General features: G+C 37.8%; 1 protein-coding gene across 8 annotated transcripts in view; it reads left to right on the plus strand.

Moving 5' to 3' along the window:
* The window catches only part of ptprk (protein tyrosine phosphatase receptor type K), a 122,625-nt gene that overhangs the window by 85,107 nt on the left and 15,386 nt on the right, over positions 1 to 22,132 (plus strand). For 5 of the 8 annotated variants that reach the window (XM_078275249.1, XM_078275254.1, XM_078275250.1 and 2 more), the window contains exons 11-22: positions 1,458 to 1,640; positions 2,067 to 2,186; positions 2,695 to 2,804; positions 2,918 to 3,119; positions 3,211 to 3,316; positions 3,728 to 3,800; positions 4,073 to 4,195; positions 4,842 to 4,916; positions 5,249 to 5,285; positions 11,371 to 11,506; positions 15,767 to 15,796; positions 18,931 to 19,091. In XM_078275249.1, coding sequence (XP_078131375.1) covers positions 1,458 to 1,640; positions 2,067 to 2,186; positions 2,695 to 2,804; positions 2,918 to 3,119; positions 3,211 to 3,316; positions 3,728 to 3,800; positions 4,073 to 4,195; positions 4,842 to 4,916; positions 5,249 to 5,285; positions 11,371 to 11,506; positions 15,767 to 15,796; positions 18,931 to 19,091 — 1,356 coding nt within the window. The remainder of the gene's footprint in view (positions 1 to 1,457; positions 1,641 to 2,066; positions 2,187 to 2,694; positions 2,805 to 2,917; positions 3,120 to 3,210; positions 3,317 to 3,727; positions 3,801 to 4,072; positions 4,196 to 4,841; positions 4,917 to 5,248; positions 5,286 to 11,370; positions 11,507 to 15,766; positions 15,797 to 18,930; positions 19,092 to 22,132) is intronic. The other 3 variants (XM_078275252.1, XM_078275253.1, XM_078275257.1) reach the window with 1 other exon arrangement.

Genomic DNA, 22,132 nt, shown 5'->3' on the forward strand with positions numbered 1-22,132 from the left:
TGACAAGGAACCATAAACAAAACTTTTAATTAAATTAGTTCTGGATATGTCCAGAGCCAATCTTAACCAAGGCATATTTGTAATTGGCTGTATTGAGGCTGACCAAACAAAAATTGTTTTGTCATGATAACCTATTGCGCTTTCAGCTGTCAAAAATATCATATATCATCCAGTGTTAACTAAAAAAACCCGTTACTAAACCTTTCTACACAACAGTGGTGGACTGTAACTAAGTACATTCACTCAAGTACTGTACACATTTAAGGTACTCTTACCACTCTACCTGAGTATTTTAATTTCATGTTACTTTTCTACTTTCACTCCACCAGATCTCAGAGGGAAATAATGTACTTTTTACTTTACTTCATTTAGTTTTTTAGTTACTGTTGCAGATCAATATTTTACGCACAAAACCTATGGCCAGCTATTATTAATGGAAAATGCTACTTACAAATTAATTGATTAGGATTAATAATTTGGTAATATGCTATCAAATATTATCACACTCCCAGGGGTCATGTCACTTTAATTTTACCGATAATAAGTATTTACTTTAACTTAAGTAATATTTAAAGTAGTATTTTGGGTCTGAATACTTCTTCCATCACTACTTCTTTAGTAAAATATATGCACCAGTATCAGACACATGCAGAAGAACACACATCAACTCAACCTCACCAATCTTCATTTGGACTTCATTAAGTATTTCAAAAAAGACTAGTAGAAAACTACATGTTTTGTGTTCTATTTCCATTTTGGCGTGATATCTGCTCAAGTTAGAGAGGTGGTTTCCTTACCCAGAGAAATAACTCTTCTACAACAATTTGTAGCGTCTAAAGATGATGGCTTTTCTACAGAAAACGTCAGCTCTTCCACATATATATCTCCATCTTTATTGTTGATTGGCTGGAGAAGCACAAGTTGGTAAACATTCATGAGAATGTAATGCTTGATATATAGTGGAGTATGAGCAGGCAGGAAGCAGATGAGAAAAGGTTTGGTTTTGCGGTCTTGCCTGTGCGTGCGTGTGTGTGTGGAAGTGGGTGGGTTCTGGGGGTTATTGATCCAGTTAAATGAGCCAGTTAAGGTAATTAAAGCCCTAGGCAGGCTTGAGAGAAGGTAGATTATATTGACAATAACCGTTCTGAATTCACATAAAAGATGGAAAGCAAAGATGTGCCTTGTAGAAGTTATTGCATTTGAGAAATGGTTGAATGGCAGCGAGGAGCAGAAAAAGATCTTCGTAAACAACCCTTGTTTTATCTTGAGGAAAATGTTGATTCAGCGCTCTTGCTCTTTTTTTTTTGGCAACACAAAGTACATTTGCCTCTTACAGTGCACCAGGCATATTTATGTTCAGAATGCTACAGTCTAACACAGTTCATGTGTCAATAATCTGTTGGGTCACTGAGAAAACTCGTGATATTCTTTCCTTGTTCTCCTCTGTTTCTCTGTAGAACCTATGCGGACTCCTAAGAGGCTAAAGATTGCTGAGACCAGGTCTCGTCTGATAGCGGTGGACTGGGAGTCGCTGGGTTACAACATCACTCGCTGTCACACCTTTAACGTCACCATCTGCTACCGTTACACGACTGCCAATAACCGCAGCAAAGACGAATGCTTGGACATGGACCCTAAAGGTAATACTCAGTTTAACTGTTAATACAGCCTTTGTTACCATTACTTATACTGCTGTTTTCACTGTTATACATTGAATATGACAATATAAAGGAATGCAGTATTACATTTGTAAAGGCTGCATTATGGGTATGTTTCTTAAAGCAAATAATAACTTAATAAAATACTAATACAAATGTAGCTGATAGAGAACTGTCTGGTTGATAAGCCAACTCCTTATATCATTTCTGAAATACTGTACTTCATAATAAGAAGATACAATACATGTCATTGAGGAGTCCAGCGACCAACAAGACCAACAACCAATCAAATAATATGAGAAAAAGATCAGCAGACTCAATAGAACAATAATCGTTAGTTGCAGCACTAGATGCACTAAAATGATATACATTATTATTTTACAATATTATGTTTTTTTTTCTTCTCAGCGCCACGCCACTTGGTGGGAAACCTGCCACCCTACACCAACGTCAGTCTGAGGATGATTCTGACCAATCCAGAGGGACGGAAAGAGAGTGACGAGACCGTCATACAAACTGATGAAGATGGTGCGATAAACAAAGCACACTTTATTTTTTTATCAATGTATTTATTTTCTCATTTCAAAAAATATTTATATTTAATGTATTGTGTATATGTTAACTTTTGAAAAAAGAGTAAAAAGTAAACACTTCTAATGCTGTGAGCTTATTTACAGGTGCTTAGACGTCTTAGGTGACACAACAGGCCACTGTTGGGAAGTATACCAAATTAAAAAGCACAAGCACACATCCTGACTAGTGCTAGGATGTTGTAAATTAACAAGAAATGTCACATTCTACCTTTGTTACTGACATTTTTGGAGAAAGCCACATTTAATTAAGAAAACTCTTGATCTATAACTTTGGGTACACTTCAACTTGGTTCAGGAAAGTCACAATAAATTCCTGTTGTTGGTATGTTTTTACTAGGAACTCCTTCACTTGGAGGACCGAATGTTTGAGCATTTTATAATTTTTGTGTGTGTGTGTGTGTGTGTGTGTGTGTGTATGTGTGTGTGTGTATGTGTTTTAACAGTCCCAGGGTCAGTTCCCAGTCAGTCACTAAGAGCTACTCCATTTGAAGACAGAATTCTTCTTTACTGGAAGGAACCAGCTGAACCCAACGGAGTCATCATACAATATGAGGTACTATTAAGCAAAAGCAGTGGGAACAGTAATTGTTGCAGCCAAATTTTCACTCAGCTCAGTCAGTGGGATATATGTATAAACCAGAATTTTTTCTCTCTGCCCCGCCTCAGATCAGCTACAGTGGTGTGCGTTCATTTGACCCATCGGTGCCTCTCCAGCGGCCGGGACTCACAGTGTCTCTGCCCTCCAACGCCACCCATCACCTGTTTTCCCAGCTCCACCCAGGTGTCACATACCAGCTCTCTATACGCGCATCCACCTCCAAAGGGTTCGGTTCTGCAACAACGCTCAACGTGACTACTAATATTTCAGGTAGAAAATAAGTTTTAATATGTTTTATTGTTACAAAATGTGATAAAAGGTGATACATGGACACTAATACAGACTCTTGTTCTTTCTACAGCCCCCACAATAGATGAGTATGATGGGTCAGAGGCCTTTCTGAATGAAACTGCAACAACCATCACTGTCCTGCTCAAACCTGCCCAGGCCAAAGGAGCACCTATAAGGTACATGCATACATATACAGTATATACCCAGACCCAAACTTGTGTCACACCAGCCTGTAATTGTCTATATTTCTTCATATTCTCCATATTTATTACTTTTAGCATGTAGTTGGTGTGTATATTGTACATATATTGTTTTCTCCTTAATGTAAAGCAACCAGTAAGCCATAAAAAGTGGTCAAGCTTGAACATGTGCATTACAGTACAATCACTTATTATAGTAATTATGCCAACCTTGTTATTTTGGGGATTAACTTGGAGGTTTTCAACAAAAAACATGTTGATAAACAGTAATCAAATGAGCAAGGCCCCATAAACATGACACTACACAACCTATGTTTGAAATATTTCATTAACCATGTGTATTAGTGAATAAACAAAAACTTATTTACATTGTCTTCTTGTCCACAGTGCGTATCAGATTGTAGTTGAGGAAGTGAATCCTCAGCGGACACGTCGTCAAGCTTCCTCTGACTGTTATGAGGTGATTATTAATCTGTTCTAAATACATTTAACAAACCATGCCTTTACAGCCTATCTAATATGCATATATTTGTTTGCTAACATACAATATAAAGAGTTTAATTCCAAAAAGGATAGCTATCCACCATTTGGCTCGATAGACTATTGGACATTTGGATTCCCAACTCTTTGGCTCTCTCTTTGAACAAAACTCCTTTTTAACTGACTTACATTGTATATGTAAGACAGATTTATGAACATATCATTTTATGTAAAAAATATCTTCTTTCCCAGGTCCCAGTTTCTTACCACAGTGCGTCTAGTGGTGGATCTCCATATTATTATGCCGCCCAGCTGTCTCCCAGCAACCTGCCTGAGCCGCTCCCCTTCACTGTTGGAGACAACAAGACATATCAGGCAAGGCTTTTTGTCTGAGCAACATATTCTGTAAAAATGTCAGGTCAAAAGATAAATCAAATAGAAATCATAGTAAACTCATAGCTTAAAATGCAGAATAATAAGGATGTGCAATACTCTCATAGGAAAAAAGTAACAGAAAGGGGGGAATTATGTTTAACTTGGGTTTTTATAATATACTGTAATAAAAGGGGTTGTATGCACTTATTTGCTTTCTGGCAGTGAGTTACTTAAGAAACAGCAAATTGTTATTTTAATGATTTTCATTTTGTATGTGGTAAACTAACGAGATGTAATAATTATTATATTTATTGTAGTTTGTTAGCTGTGTGTGTGTGTGCTGGTAGGCAGAATTTGTTAGCAGATTGTTGGCTATATGTTCATATTTAGCGTACAGACTATACAGACCCAGACATGAGAATGGTATTGATCTTCTCATCTAAATTCAGCGAAAAAAGCGAATAAGGGTATTTCTCAAAATGTTGAACTTTTCCTTTGACAAGATTTTAGATATCCTGCTTACTGACACAAAAGAAGCAAACCAATAGGGCATAAAAAAAAACTCATTTGCAGAGAACTAGTAGCTGACAATCTACGTATTTTTAGCCTCAAATAAAGTTGATGATCGCTTTCTTTTAATCCCCAGGGTTTCTGGAATCCTCCACTGGCCCCGAGAAAAAACTACAACATCTACCTTCAAGCTGTTAGCAGCACAGAGAGGGTAAATAAATATTTACTCATGTGAAGACGTACTAAACACAAAGTGAACTCACAACTCTCACCTGCTAGCTGCTATAAATAAATATACATATATATTCACATTCAAAGACACACTAATTACACTTCAACTACATCCCAGCTTCTACCTGCAAGCAGTCATGACTTCTGAGAGTACTTAAAACTACAACATATCTGAATATACCCTACTTGTTTTTCTTTATACTGATAATACATATGTACAGTGTTTAATAATATACAAAGTCACATTCTCTTTGTTAATGCTATAGTGTGTTGTGTATGCTCTTATTGTTTCGTTGTGTTGTTTTTCTTTAGGAAACTAAGACACAGTGTCTGAGGCTGGCGACTAAAGGTAAGAACACACTGTCACTGTTGATACCACTTTATGTCCCAAAAAAAAAGAGCCCAGATCAGTGTTAACTTGACAATCAGATGCAACTCAGGGGTTAAAATTTTTTTCCAGAATTTGGCTGCTGAGAAAAAAATGCAGAATACATTTTTGCGTATCACTAATGATATTAACACTAGAAGTGCCGGAATTCCATAACTACTAGAACTGCCGTGAGCGGTCATTTTGACCGCCAGATTCCAAACTCTATAATCTCTCATGATACATACCTAATTGTGATATTGTATTATGTGTTGTGTTAGGATATCTTTAGAAAAAAGTAATAACACCGAAATGTACATTTTAACGAGTTTAATTATACATTTGAGTAGTAATACGTGTTTCAATAATTCATATCATAGCATAGTAAACCGTAATTATTTCATACATTCATATCCCGAAAAATATGGTGTGGAAATTCATTCAACTTAACTCATAACAGCCAAATAACAATTAATTAATTAATTAATTAAGTATCTTATTTGAACATTTAGCTATAACCTAACCAGGCACTGCCTCTGTTTTGGCGTCTGCTGCGGTGACCAGCGCTGCTCGGACCGTGCACCGCTGCCCTTTTTTCCTCCATAAACTCCGCTCTCTGCTCCTCTGCCAGTTGCTGCATGAACTTCCTCCGGACAATTTTACTGCTGGTGCACTCCTTAGAGAGGATGTGTGCAATGATTCCAGCCAGTTGTAGGATGTATAAAGTAATATGAACATGTAGACAGCCACCGGCCATCTACATGTTCCGCGCCTTTCACAGAACGAGCGCCCAGTGTTTGCCTTCTGATTCAGAACTGAGTCCATCCACGCCGTAGTAGCCTACGTTACCGACTCTGGCTTTGCCTTCGGCCCATCGGTGATGCCCACACTTGTTACTTGAGACCGCTAGTTACGTTTCTCTGTCAGAGTCTATGGTAGTTACTAAGCAACCAAGATGCATCTTCAACCGCGCGAAAAATTAAAAACAATACCGTGAAAATCCGAGCGGTCAATATGACCGCGTATGGCCTTTTGTGTAATGTATATGAAAACAATTTTAAATTAAAATACAGACTCTTTTAGGAAAAGTCAGGCAGCAGCAGGATTGTATTTTTTTATTCAGCAAAGTTATTACACATATAAATTTCAAAACGGTCAAAATGACCGTCATGGCCGTTCTAGTGTTAAAGTGTCCAGTCAACTTTGCTTATCGTCTGTTGTTAAGTTGCTTACCGTCCCTTCATGTTTGTTGTTAATCCGATATTTTTTGTGACTGATGTAACAATTGTTTTGATACTTGTATTTTAAGCATTAGTGGGGACGATATAATGTTTTGCATGTAAGAGAGAGAAAACGTGTTGATGTTTGTGTGCAGATTTAGCCTCTGTATGTGCACATTGTCTAAATGTTTTTACCATCAGCCATATGTTGATAGATTATCAGACTAGTTTAATCCCTGGGCAACTCTATACACACACACACACACACACACTGTTTTCAGGAAAGATTTTTTAGAAATACGGCTGATGGATCAGAGTTTAGCTGTGTAGAGCAACACCAAGGATAAACAGAAAAATACATTAACGTGTTTTCAATGAAATTGACAATCCTGGTGGCTGGTAGCGTTAAGCTTCAAAGAACAACGAGGTCACTTAAGTGTTTATGGCTGGTAACGCAAAACTAGAAAGCTGATTACTTGAATATTGTACTTGCCAGCTATCTTCCTTCTACTGCATTGTGGGTGTTATTATGGTAAAAGAAAGTTACAATCACTTTCTGCACCCAGCTGAGGGTCCTTGCTTTGACCTTCTAGTGCCGAAGGAGCATAAAACCAGACCGTAAAAGTAATTTGTCAAAATCATTTTTAACGCAATCAGCCATAATGAAGCATCGTGGCTGATTTGATTTGTATATTTTTATGAAGACCAATCTAGGGTCAGACTGTAAAGTAGCTTAGACTACAAATACTGTGGCATTGTTCCATGCTATCTCCTTGTTCCTATAAAATGAAATAAGTTCAAATAAAATAAGGGCCTAGTTGAAAAGAACTGGAATTGTTCATCTACAGAGTACAGAGTTCGATGTGACCAAGACATGTCAGCCAGTAGGCTCACAGGAAATTGATCCCATGGGATAGATCAAAGGTGGGATTCAATCCCTACAGTGCCTGTAAGGTGTCATGTTTCCGTGCCGTCAAGTTGCCGTGTTTCCGGTGTCATCATATTTCAAGAATTGTTGGTGGTTGTAGTTACTAGAACAGGTTGGTTACTTCGCCAAAGGCTTCGAAAGAGATGACACACTGTCTTTCTAGCCTGAGGAGGTCGAAGTGAAGTTGAAAGACTAATTTTAGATTTTTTTTTTTTATAAGGCAGAAAGACACTAATGGACAGAGAGGTCAGACGACTGTCCCTTCCTTTCTCTCTCTGTCCCTCTGCATGTGTGTGCGCGCTCAACCTTACATCTGAGATGGAGGATTAAGCGATGGTGGTCCTATTAGGACATCTGGGGTATTGTGTATTGTCATTGCTGCCTCAGGGTGTGTCTGTGTGTCTGTGTGTGTGTGTGTGTGTGTGTGTGTGTGTGTGTCTGTGTCTGTGTCTGTGTGTGTGTGTGTCTGTGTGGGTGTGTGTGTGTGTGTGTGTGTGTGTGTGTGTGTGTGTGTGTGTGTGTGTGTGTGTGTGTGTGTGTGTGTGTGTGTGTGTCTGTGTGGGTGTGTCTGTGTCTGTGTGGGTGTGTGTGGCTATGTGGCTGTGTGTTTGTAGCTGTGTGGGTAAGTTGTGAGTGTTAGTGTACTGACCTGGATAATTTTTTCCAGACATTAAGAGCTACCGCCCGACATTATGAGGTCAGGTCTTAGGACTCAGAAGCTTTTAAAGATTGTTTTTCTTTTTTGTTATGTCTTGTTTTGATACCCTTTGCCCAATGACTGGTCCGACAGTCAATAATAAAAAAAAAGAGTAGACGCAACCTCTAGGTGGGGTGTAGTAACAAATACGAAATGATTTGGAGTCATAGTCAGGCCCTGTTTAACATAAAACAATAAATGGCCAGATTTGAGCTTTAATTTTTTTTAACAGCATAAGTAACTACAGCTAGACCCTTACTGGATTTTTGAAGCTGATATCGATGTCAATATTTAAGTGTTTAAAAAATCAGTGATATATCCAGATAACTTCACTGCCCAGCTGTTTTTGAAAATTATTTAGCCTTTTATGAAAAATAACCTTAATATTTGTGACTGTTTTTTTTTTTAGTTTAACTGTTATGTGTTATGGCTTAGGGCTGAGGGCCACAGACAGGGAAGGTAGTTGGACAGAACTGATTGTTGTTTTGGTCTTTTTGTGAAATTTTCTGTCAATAAGAAAAATATAGAATAAAGTCAAACTTATCCTTTTGGCTGATACATCACTGCTAATGCTTCAACTATCAATCTGAGTCCCATGTTTAAGTGTAATATTGTTGCATAATGCCACGGTGCTGGATGGGGGCATTTCAGCCAGCAGAAACATTTTATAACAAAATATTATGTTAAGGACACAAATACTGAGTGAGATAAAGATAGAGAGATTGTGTTGTTAATATTTAGCATTATAAGTGGATTATTGTTTGATAGATGTATTGCATTATGTTGAGTTTTGTGCATATGTCTTTGTGTTGGATTATTTGGATTATCATAATGCATGATAATGTTCTTTCGTTGCAGTACGAACTATCCTGGTGTTATGGGATCAGATCACTAAGCTCAGGAGCATGAAAACCGATGCAGGCTCTCTTTCTGTTGACTTTCTGTGCATGATCAACATGGTTGAATCTCCACTACAGTGCACTCTGCCTGAAACACCATTTGTGAATTATATTCCAAACAGACCAAATCAGGGATTTCAGAAATTCTCTGAAGTCATCAGGAACAGAAATGAGTTTGAGTACAAGTAATATACTGTGACATTTGGTGCAGAAACATCGGGCAGTTCCAGTCAAATTGCATTTCAAAAGCATTTCCCAATGAGAGCATGTCGCCAAGGATAACCTAAATACACTGAAAAGACACACAGTCAATTGAGAATTTCTTTATCTGTGCATATGTTTTCAATTTCTAGTGTGTTTGCAGCTGAGAGTAGGAGTAGTGAGTGTGCAGAGTTCACTGGTTCACTACATTTGCCATCAGGTGATGCAACAAAATGAATGAGAACTGCTGCTGTGTCTTTTAACTAGATTTTATATTGTCCTTTTTAGATTTAAATAGATTAGATTTTTAGCCGTGCTCGCGTCATGGCCCGAGGGACAGTTGGTTAACCACTTTGGTCCAGACTGAAATATCTCATCATCTACCCGATGGATTGCCATGACATTTTGTACAGACATCCATGTCCCATTCAGGATGAGTTGTAATTATATTGGTGAACCCCTGACTTTTCATCTAGCGCCACCATCAGGACAATTTTTAAAATTTGTCTAATACTTTGGTTTATGACCAAATATCTGAAAAACAAATTACTTGCTTGTGCTTCATGTTTTGTACTAATTAGGAAAGGTAAGCATGTTAATATTCTAAACTAAGATGGTGAACATGGCAAATGTTATACCGTCTCATTTGTCATTGTGAGCATGTTAGCATTCTGACGTTAGCATTTAGCTCAAAGCACGGAGTCTTGTTTCTTTGTTGTGTTGCTAAAACTCTACCCGCCTTAGTCCCAGATGTCTAATGTAAAACACATACTCACTTGTAAAATGTGCAGATATGAACTGTTCAGTAGAGGCGACTGTTGTGGGTAGAAGCAGTCTCTGTTGTTCATTATTACATGGCAATCATATTAAAGGAGAGTTAACTGTTAATCTAAATATTTCAATCTCTGAGCCAAATAAGCTCCTCAAACAAAACTTCTGGCTATATTTGGATCACAAATGACAGTTACCATGGCATTTGTGTTTGCAGCTGTCTGACTTTGTATTACAAGGAATATTTAGAGTCTTGATATTTACCTGATCTTTAGCACAGGAATGATTAAACCTTCCTCATCGGGATTTGTTTTCTTATTACACTCACCACGTTGCTGACGTGAGGGCATTTTGTAAAGACATCTTGAGAGAAAACAAACATAGTTCCTGAGGCTGTTAGGTGGCATTCTTTTTCAGCCTTGGGTGACACAGTGTTGCATGTATACTTCAGATAGTGCCAGGATTCAATAATTTGTATAACAGACTTACAGTCAGTGCAAGAGAGCAACATGACAGAAATGTGGAGGTCTACACAGTTGAAGATTCAGGGTTCCTGGAAAGCGTAGTTGGTTTTATTTGACTTGTTCGCTGACCAAGAAGATTGTTTCAAAAATAGGGAGTTTGGGTGGTTAGAAACATTATCACGTTTTTACTTTTTCTTTATCTGATATGCAGCACTTCACAGAAGATAATTGAAGATCATTTCAACCGTAGTGTTTGATTTTCAGTCTTTCTGTTTCTTAAACTACTGCTTAAAAAGTAGCCTGTCAATAAAAAGGAATATACTGGAAACTGGATATTTTATACATATGTATCCCCCAGATGGCTAGCACCAGCTATGGCCACCATGATGACAGTACAAGAACACAAAGCAACCTCAAGCTCACAAAGCATTTTGTACTTTAGTGAGTGATATCTCAGAGGTTAGTGTCAGAGACGTTTTTCAACTTCTGCTGTCCAGTAAACATTAACTCCGTGAGCTCACTCAATAAAAATATATATATAAAAGTGAGAACAACAAATTGAAAAAACTACGAAGTACTTTTCATATACTTCGTCTTCGAAGCATTCCAAGATGTTGCCATTTTTCTTAGGAACTGAGATTTTAAAGTCCCGTTGGAATGTCCCTTTAATGTCATTTAACAGCTTTCCTATCGAAGCATACTTTCTTATAATGGTGATTTGTCACTTTGCATCTTGTAAATACACCAATGTTTTTCAAATGGGAATGTAATATGACCTTTTGTCCAATCCTAATACTACAAAAGAATAATTACTCTACTAATCTGGTAGTTTGAGCTGATATTATGTTAGAGCCACATTATTATTTATGTTGTTTTATTGTCATTAGGTGCTACAGAGGAGCCAGAAGTCATCCCTGACCCCGCTAAACAGACGGACCGGGTGGTGAAGATCGCTGGGATCAGTGCTGGTGTTCTCGTCTTTATACTTCTGGTGCTAGTAGCCATCCTATTGGTCAAGAAGAGGTGAGTGATAGCTCCTAACCATGTGCGCTAAAGTAGCTTTATGAAGAGTGCAAATACTACATGGACAACAGTACTACACCAACACAAATGCAGATGCAAGAACACGCAGACACAAATGTGCACCTAAATCCATTCTCTTGTTGTGTGTTGGTCCAGTATTTGCTGTAGTAACACCATCTTCCATCCATCCACCATACACGTTGATCTCCCTTCAGAACCTCTTCCTGAAATCTGTTCTGTTTTTAAGGGACTAAATAGCGGATGGTTTGTTTTCCTGAGATCCAAAGTGAAAAATATGGTGTTTCCAAAATTAGAAACTCCTGCCTCACAGTTGTGGGATTTAGCACAGGAGAGATCTGAGGCTTTGTTTTTTTTGTTTTTTGTACAGTACAGCTGTTGAATCAAACTAGACAAAACAACCACTCAGAACAGCCGACTCACTGAGAGTAAGAAAGAGAACCACAGTGAAAAAGATTCTCAAGCAGAAGATTTCAAGTAACTTTTCAAGATAAAAATTAGAAAATTCCAACACACATGAACTATATAAACACATAAAAGACATAATATCTAATAGAAACCTAGAATGTGGTATTTTAGAGGTGAAAAGAGACATAGATGAAGTTCCATTGTGCATTGAAAAGGAGATTTTGGCAAAGTTGATTGAGGGGAAAAAGCAAGATGTTGCAGAGTGAATAGAATGTAAGGGGGTGGAAGGTGGTTGATTGGAGTTAGGGTTAGAGGTGTAGACAAAGACATTCAGTTTTTTAAGCCATTGGAACACACACATTGCCACATACACTTTATTTGTTTAGGTTCACACTTATATTAGAAACATACTTTACACATCTATAACGTGAGATAGGTGCGTGGGAGGGGGATGAGTAGGGTGTGATTTTCCAGGGGCGATGCGTGGGATTTCCCCCTTTCTGGTCTACATATCCCTGCCTCTGCTGAATTATTTTTATCCCCAGTGGGGACAAAATGAATCCCCACCTCAAAGTGATCAATGCTACCTCACCAATAGACCATATATTATATACCTAAAATAGAAGTGACATGACATGAACACATAGTGCCATAGAACAAGAAAATCCGAGCAGCAGTTGCTGGTTGTATTAGAGCTCCGGGACGCTGGAAACCACCCCCCACCCCTCGGCTTATTTTTTCTTTTTTTTTCTTTACAAATCACACTCTGGGGATGAGTAGGTCAAAAGTTGCAAAGAAACTTCCGCACACTGTCTAACTTGTAAAGATAAATTGAATAGCTACCAACGTTTCGGTACTAGACCTTCATCAGGCAAACTTTTGCCCAGTACCGAAACATCAGGCAAAATGTTGCCTACTACTGAAGCGTTGCCACCTAGGTTCACACTTTCTGCACAACAATTTCTCATTATTGTGGTGAACTAGATTAAACACGTAAAAGGGTTTGTACTGGTGTCATTAAGGGTTTTTTTAGGAAAAGGGAGAAGATAAAAACGTGAACAACTGAAAGAGTGATATTTTAGAGTTATTGTTCTCTCTCTTTATATATACCATCCTTCACTTTGAGAATAGCATCGAGAAGAGTCTCAGTTGGTCCTTGTGTCACGTTAACGTTTTGGCCTGTGATGTGTTAGTTTGGTGCAGGGCTCCACCATGTGGTGGCTAAACACAGCTACAACATGAGAATGCAGCTGCAGCGTTATACAGCAGCTGAATCATACAGGTCTTTTTTGCAGTAGATCAAACTGTTTTTAGACAGTAGGTGACTTTTATATACAGTATGGCTGTAACATTTCCTTTAGAAACCTGGTAGTCTTATGTTATCATCCTATTTCTGTAAGAAGTTAGTGTCATGGCTGTATGTCTATGAAGCACCAAAATATGTTTACTTTTCAGTGCTCCACATGAAACATGTTGTTGGTTTATTAACATGACAGCAGCATTAATCAGGTTCATCATTCCAGCTATGACACACTGTGAGGCAAATCACAGTGGCTTATTTGAATTGTGAAATATTATCACGTCATCATCATGCTTTAAACGCAAACCCCCATCTCAAGTCTAGACAATTTTTGTTTTGCATATAACCTGATCTCTATTTATCAAATCTAACCTGAGCAACCGCGAGGTTACATGAGGTAGAATTATGTCTTTGTACTTTTCAGGGCGTGCGTTTGCATATGTGTGCATGCACATTTCTAAGTCATGCACACGAGTGTATGTGTGTAATAATTATCTATTACTTAACACGCTGTTTTTTCCAGTGACCTTTTAATTAAAATCTGGTGTTCAAGGAACCTGAGTGCAATAATTTGCATATTCAGGACAGATACATTCATGTCGAGTGCCTCATATCACATCTTTTCTTATTATGATAAAAAAGTATCAACATAAATAGCTTGATTCGCTCATTGATCCCCATGTATCTTGAACATTATCATTAACTTGCAATTATCAACTGTCTCTTTCAGGAGATACACTGAAGTATTGCATTTTGCCAGAGGCGTTAGAGAGCAACCAGGAAAACAGTTTCTCAATAACAACCAGTCATGATCTCACTCAGCCAATCAAAAACAATCAGAGACATTAAATTACAGACAGTAATGAACTCTTGTCACAGGAGAACTTTGCTCTTGCAGCCCCTGACCTCCATATTTTTATTCTAATTCTCTTAATGAATTCATGTGATTCAGCAGTCATGTTGCCGACTTAGTGTCAAAGTGTAATTGTAAATGATATTCTAAGGACCTGAGCTTCAAGTGTTGGGTAGAATGTTCTATTTATTGCAAAAGCTGCTACTATTTCGCGATACCCGACACTGTTTGAAATATATTCACTATCATCCAAAAAACTTGACAGTGTTTGATCCACAGTTTGCACTCTGGCCTGATTACTGTAACATGTATTACTCAACATTACTTGTCCCTTTTGACTAAAGAAAATTGGTCCAAACTGAAAGATAAAGTATTTTTGGTAGGTACCTGTTATTAACTACTCTGTATGCACAGCTGGGAGGAACTGAATTCAGTGTTTGTTGTTGTTTTGAACTGAACCAGCTCAAGCTGCATTCATGCTTTTGAGCTGGAGGAGACGTTAGCACTAGATCACTGAGAGTTCAAGGACTGCAACAGGATGACAGTGTTCCTCTAAAGTAAAACATTCAAATGTTATATTTAAGTGTTTCTGACAGGTTGAAACAATATATTACCCGCATCAACAACTGGAAATGAATGGTATTTTTGAAATCAGAATATTTTCAAGCATTATGTGTAAGTATGTTTCTAGGTATATACTTTGTGTGGCGGTTTTACATTACTTTTCTTTTTTGTTACATTTTTGGTTTGATTTATGAGAACATATGAGATTGTGCGGCAACCAACATTGATCAACTCATGACAGCAGTTTCTGGTTGAGAAAACATTTGCATATCTCTTTATTGTTTAGAAAATTGCCTTTGAGCTACTGAGAGTGAGTCCTGAAAACTTGTTTTCATTTAAAATGTTTTCTTTGTTTTGAGCTATAAAAACAGATCTGACATGTAAAGATTAATGTGTAACTAAACTGTGACAACTGGCAGAAATGGTTTTAATTTTAATGATTTGTGATTTTATGTCACCCTCATGAGTGTGAAGCTATGTTGACAGCATTTGGTAGTTTTTCATAAAGGTTTCTGGGGAGATCAATCTTCATTGTCATTGAACCTTTACAACTTTGAACAATACTGCATCTTTAAAATGGTGGGACATGATGACATCGCAATGACATCATGCTTGCTTTACAGGAAGCGAGCTGTGTGGTGCAACAGATCGGATAGCTTTGTATCAGTTTTGACAAATTGTTTACTTTCAATAGGATTAAGTAAAGGTGATTGGCTGATTAGGGCTTAAAAAATCTCTGATCAGGGCCTTCCGGTTACAGTAAATTCAGCTTGAAAATATCGTATGAATATTTTAAATTTGACACCTTCAGAAGAAAAGAAGAGAAAGACTACATGTTAATAGTTTAAAATTGGTAGTTCGTTGTTATTTTAGTCCTATTTTTATAAGTCTCTTAGCTTGTTTTTTTAAGTATTTATTTAACATTTAAATTGAGCTTTTTAAAGAAATAGGGCCCATAGTTATTATAACAACCCCTTGCATGACCCTCAAGTCGTAGCAATCAAAAGGTGTTTCTTCTGTTTCTGTTGTTGCTGGTTGGGACAGGACAGTATTGTCCTAATTTGCATATTCATGACCCTGTCTCATTCTTTGCTTTCTGATTGGCTCACAACCCCAGGAGGACCTACTATTCATACTCTTATTACCTGTAAGTAAACAACCAATCAACAATCAGCTCACCCAGCTGCTGTTATCTTATTGGGCGAATTATTAGTGGCTAGTTGTTGTTATTTTTAAAGATGCAGTATACTTTTTTCAAGACAAAACACATTTTCAGCTCTGACCAACCAGCCAAAGCCATCCTCATTGACGCCTTGCCAAGGTAGGGGTCAGTTCACTTTCACATCAGTCAGGTCAGGATTTTCAACCATTTATATAAATACTTTTAAATGCTTTGACATTAAAAACGTTTTCTTGAGCAAGAGAATGCTTGCTGGTTTCTTTTCAAAAATAACTCAAAATAAATATATAAATGCTGAATCATTAGCAAATTTAATTTTAAAGGGACTGAACTGACCGTGAATTGACCTCAGCCCTGGTGTCCTCTACATGCTCCAAAGTTGCTCTGAAGCAGGCTTATAAAGGCCTAAGTAGGCCATAAACCAGAACAAAGCAAGCCAAAGTGGGACGACACAGGCCTAAGCGTGTTATTTGAAAAAAGAATGCTGCACTTGTGACTTGTAGCTCTTTGTGTGCATGTAGTCATGTGTTCATCCATCCGCCCATCAAGTCACAGGTATCATGGTAACTCTGCTGCACATACTCAGTGTCTCTTTTCTGGTTCCCACTCAGCTCTCTGTGTGGAGCACATGGCTCTGATTTTGGTAGTTGTTGGTGGGTTTTCTCATGTTGTGGGTACTCTTTACTTCTCTACTATGTCTCTTATTGTCTCTCACCGGCTGTGACCACAATGGACAATTCCACTTCCTTTAAAAAGAGGCGGGGTCTATTTAGTACACTATTCAGCAGTAACAAAACACATCAATTAAGAAATATGGATATTTATTCATCACCAGCTTGTGTTTTTTATTTTGCACAATATTAAAGTAATGTAACTTGATTACTTTTGTAACTTTTGGATTACCTCAATACTGTACCAAATATGGGTATCACTGGCACTGTACTGTGATGTTTTTTTTCTCCCTTTTCTGCTTTAAATACAAAATAATGAAGAAATTCTTTTTTCACTAACGTTAAAGGCCATGATAATAAATTGGCAACTGTAAGCTATGATTTCAATCAAGACTGGAGTAGTGTTGTGTGAGGCTCGTGAAGTGTTGACATGTGTGCTCATTGGCATTGTAGTATATCCTTATTTTAAAATGTATTTTTAAAATTGTAATCCCGCTAATAATCCCTGTTTTTACTATCGGTAATCTGATTACATCTTTTTTTCTGTAATTAAACAGAATACGGTTCCTTTTATGTATTTTGATTACGCCATTCCATGTGGTTCGTTACTCCCCAAGCCTGCAAACCAGTGTGTTATTAGTTATGGAGATAAGATGGGCAGAAAAATGGGATTGTTTGTTAATATAAAAATTCCGAAGTTGAAGTTAAATGGCAAGACAGTTTAGTAACTATTTGAATACATCTATCAGAAACAACATTTACCGTCCACAAATATTGTCCTCATACATTTATAAGGAAGGGGGGGGGCCTTTAAAAATGATAAAACCGAATAGATTTACTCTAGTTCTGGTCACAGCTACCCCCATCTCTTTCTCTCTGTTTCTACTTCTCTCTCCTTTCTATACCATAGAGAATATGGTGGTTTATGATATATGTATCACCTTCTCTCCAATTTTCATGTTTTCTGTTGAACAAACAGTACTACACTCACAAACACCCACATAAACAGCTACACCTGGTCAGCAGTTAAATCACTGTTCCTGAGTGAGTGTGAGTGTGCGTGTGTGTGTGTGTGTGTGTGTGTGTGTGTGTATGCGCGCGCATTGTGTGTGTGGTCTTAGAGGTGGAGTTGGTGTATTTTGGGGTGAAGAGGTAAAATATACAATAAAACAAAGCATGCTTTCTGTCTGTTTACTGGGGAAAAGTCAGAGCTGTACATTTTATCAGTTATGCAACAGTCAACCATTTATTTCTTCATAAAAACTCTTGAGAGAATATTTTCTCATGTTGGACCTCAAACTGCTATACAAGTAAGAGACTAACTAATTTAAAGCAGGTCAACTAAAAACTTAATAAATGTTTGTTTTGCTAAAACAGATGTTGTCCTAACTGATGTATATCTGTGGCTCTGGGTAGAAAATGTTCCTGCATGCTCTGCCATGCTCAAAGTATTAAGCCCTCTACAGTTATTTTTCCTGGGATTGTATGGATGTTAAACCTGGAAATTATAACCTGTTTAAACTGTTTTTTTTTCTTCACCAGGCACCGGTCTTTATGATAAAGACCGGTGCTTGCAACATTTAATTCCCCAATACAAAAACAACCTGTGAAGAAAAATTGCAGATTAATATCAGGTATCTCTAAAGGTGTCTTTTTCCTAGATAGGCAGTGAATCAGTCTCTCAAAATTCTGGACTGACTATTTATGATATCACCTGAGTGCTTCTACTCATATGATGATAACGGTGGTACTTTGTTTGCTAAATGGTTTTCCCTGAGCTTCCGTAGATCATAAGTCATTCCCTTACTTTTGTTTTAATGGGTATTTTCCTTTGCTGTCGGATGAAAACCCAAATATTTAATATTGCTGTGAATTCTTTCTTTTGTGTTTTGTTTTCCTTTTCACTTTATTGAAAGCCTACCTTGTGATAATGCAGACATCTCATTAAATTACAATTATTATATATTTTTTTCAGTTTCAGACAACTAGAAACAGATTTGAAAATAAAACACGTTTAAAGGCTTTCATCTGACAGCTCATCTTTGGTAAAAGGTTGATAACAGGTTTTCCCTTTGCTACTTGTCCCTGGTCTGTATTAGATGCTATTTTCCCTCAGCTCCTATAGCTGAGCCTGTTCCCTAGCCTGCTCTCTCCTTTTTCCTTCCTCTCTTTTTCTCTTCTCCCCACCATTCTTCTTTTCTCCTTTTCTCTTCCTTGTTGGATCCAAACTCTGCATCTTGAATCAGCAGCCTGCAGCCCCCAGCCGTGCTTTCATCTCCAAAAAAGACATGATACCACCTACTTAGTACTACATCCTATTATACTTTAAAATGTGAGACTATTCCTTAGAAGGCGGTGGTCTGCAGGCTAGCTGATGTTTGTGTATTTGTTTATAAGATGCCTGACTGTGTCTGTCTCTGCCCCCAACAGGAAACTGGCTAAAAAACGTAAAGACGCCATCGGAACAACACGGCAGGAAATGACTCACATGGTGAATGCCATGGATCGCAGCTATGCTGACCAGAGCACTCTGCATGGAGAGGATCCCATGGCTGTGACATTCATGGACTCTCACAACTACAACAACAGATGTAGGTTCATAAACAAGACTAATATTATTGTAATTCTAACCACAAACTGTAGTATTAACCATGGGCTAGCTTCAAAACATAAAACTCTTGGACTCTTAGACTCTCTCACTTGGAATCTAATATTCAGTTTTATCCTTTTCTATCTTTCCTTTCTTCTATCCTCACTGGTAAGACTTGAATTTTGCAATTGCAAGGTTATTCTTACTAACAGCTAGGTTACAGTTCTCAAGCTCAGTTTTGATTGATGAATCTTCCGATAATTTTTTTGGTTCATCATTTAGTCTCTCTCCAAAATGTCCAAAATCAGGGGAAATGTCCATCACAGTTTCCCAGAGTATAAAGTGACGTCTTCAAATGTCTTGTTCTGTCTCACAAACAGTCCAAATCCCAAAAATATTCAGTTTGCAGTGTTATAACATGGAGAAAAGCAGCAAATCCTCACATTACAGAAACAGGAACGAGGTTAGGTTTGGTATTTTTGACACAAATTATCGATGATCAAAATGTTTGCCTAATCATTTCAGCTGTTAAAAATAACAACTCAAGAATCGATTCAGCCTGATCAGTTTTACAGTTACAAAATTGGAAACAAAGACCAATAACAAAAAGTGCAGAAAAGTGTAGAAAGTGTACATGTTTATGTCTCGTGATGTGTGAGCAGAAGAACTGCTGATAAATCATTTCTGTCTCAAGTAAATAATTCATAACTTTATAAGACCACGTTGAGCAAAAATTGTGGATGGTTTTCATGTTTAAGTCATGACTGGAGAATGTGTAGTCCATCAGGAGCCATACGGATTGAATTTTCCTGATGCTTACTGCTCACTTTTAGGTCCTCATGTACGTTTGAGTAACGTTGAAATTTAGAAAATCTCCTCACCGTGTTTCCTCCCACAGTGCCCAACGATCCTCTGGTTCCAACTGCTGTGCTAGGTGAGACTTGTAGCATGGTTGGATGTGTCACATTTACCATCAGTTCCCTTTAGTGATCACCCCTCTTCATCCTAAAGCCCCTGTGCTTGTAACCCCGTGTTGTACATCTCGTCATTACGTTAGTCCCAGTTTTGTGTCCAAATAGCCAGTTAAATTTTAGACATTGGTCAAAATTTCCATTACATCCTGCATCCTGTCTTATGTACTTTGACCTCTGTCAAGTGCCATGTGTTTTTGTGGGTGGATACCTTGGCTTGATTGAAGTTTCCGTACCACAATGTTGTCTCTCATCTACATTTTTGAAGTGTTTAAAGTAAACACAACAAAAATACAAAATGTTGTTTTTGATGTTAAAATGATGTTTGGATTTGGTTCAAAGGCAATCCAACTATGTGTAATGTATGGAATATATGAGGATAGCAAAACTGTGTGTTCATCTTTTATCTTGTTTTTTTTTTTACCACCTAGTGCCAAATATCTTTGTAAAACATGGCCGGTACTAAAAACAACAGCCAAGCACTTCATCTGTCGTACTGTGTTTTTCCCAGGTTCAATCACTCCCAATCCCAGCCGTGGTTTCTGTTTCATACTGAGAGTGATTGATATTCACAGTAATTACCATCATTCTCCCTTTAGAGACTTCATTATTTCCACAGTTTGGAGTTGTTTTAAGGCATGCCATCTCCTGTCCCAAAAACGACAGAAACTAATGCATACAGTAAAAGGAGGAAGACAATTTGTCACAGTGCCACCACAAAACGAGTGCAGATTAAATCTGTGACATCAAGTGACAGTGAATAACTTAGTGCCTACAGGCCTGTGTGTTTGGCAGGACTTTTTTTATTCACTGGATCTGGAGGTCTGCTTTAGTGTCTACCATCTGTGATACCCACTAGGTTTGTTTTGTAGCCAATTTCTGCCAAGTTGGATGTTACCTCAGCTCCAGTGTTGCACTGCAATGTTTTTATCTTTAGTTGTCTAGTGTTGACACTGACCGCAGCAATCTAACATACCCTTAAGGGCTCCACAATCCACGATACCACCCAACTGCGTTAATTAACTGATCCAGAGCCTCTAATTTGGAGTGAAGGCTGCAGTTACAATCCGTCTTGGCCAGTCACATCACAGAGTGGGAAGAAGTAGCAGGAAGTAGCAAATTAAGAGGCAGTGTCAGGTTAAGTTTACTGTTAATTGGCCTGACGAGGGCTTAGGAAACCTTTAACAATCAGTAATGAGCTAACATGTCCTCAGAGCAGAGAAAAGCAGCAGTTGGATGAAATAAACAGTGTCAGTTAATAAACAGTGGTGAAGATGAAATCAGATCGGTTGTTCTGCAACCCCAAGCTGCTCCATTAAACAACCTGTCAGTCTGTGCATTACTCCTGCCAACTCACATTATCCCCCGCAACACAGAAACCCTCACCTGGAAGTTCTGCAACAATTTGACCCCATAATTGCCTACAATGGAAATACTTTTTCTATGTACAAGCTTCAAGTTAATTATATCATATAATAATGCTATACTCACAATTGATAATTAAACCTGCAGCCTTTCTGCACTACAGTATATAGCAGATGCTTGCTCATCTGTGGTTAAAATGTATTGTTTTATTCCACATATAACAGATGTATGTAGCTTCAGATGCTGAAATATGTCAATGCGGTAAAGTTTGTACATATTGAATAAAACCACCTACCTTTAATATTACAATGGGTATGGAAGGTGTAGAAGAAGCTTGGAATAGTAGAGTGAAATTATCAGTTACTGAATGAAGTAACATAGTTGTAAATAGCAGTGGATGATACCACTAAAGGGCATTGCAGTAGACTACGGCTTTTATGTTGCCATAAACATTGTTTTAGCAAAGTGGCACTTCATGTTTTTTGGCCATGCTCTGTAGTTTTGTGAGATCATATGTTTTTTTTGTTTTTTTTTAAATCATCCATTATGTATAACATTTAAGGTCCTTGTAGATCAAAGTTGTCAATGTAACCTGTAGTTCACATTTGGGGCCCTATTTTAACGATCTGAAACGCAAGTATCAAACGCCAAACGGAAGTAGCTTTGTGGGCGGATCTCGGGCGCTGTTGCTATTATACCGGCAGGA

Source organism: Sander vitreus, chromosome 18, assembly GCF_031162955.1.
Source record: "Sander vitreus isolate 19-12246 chromosome 18, sanVit1, whole genome shotgun sequence".
Lineage (NCBI taxonomy): Eukaryota > Metazoa > Chordata > Actinopteri > Perciformes > Percidae > Sander > Sander vitreus.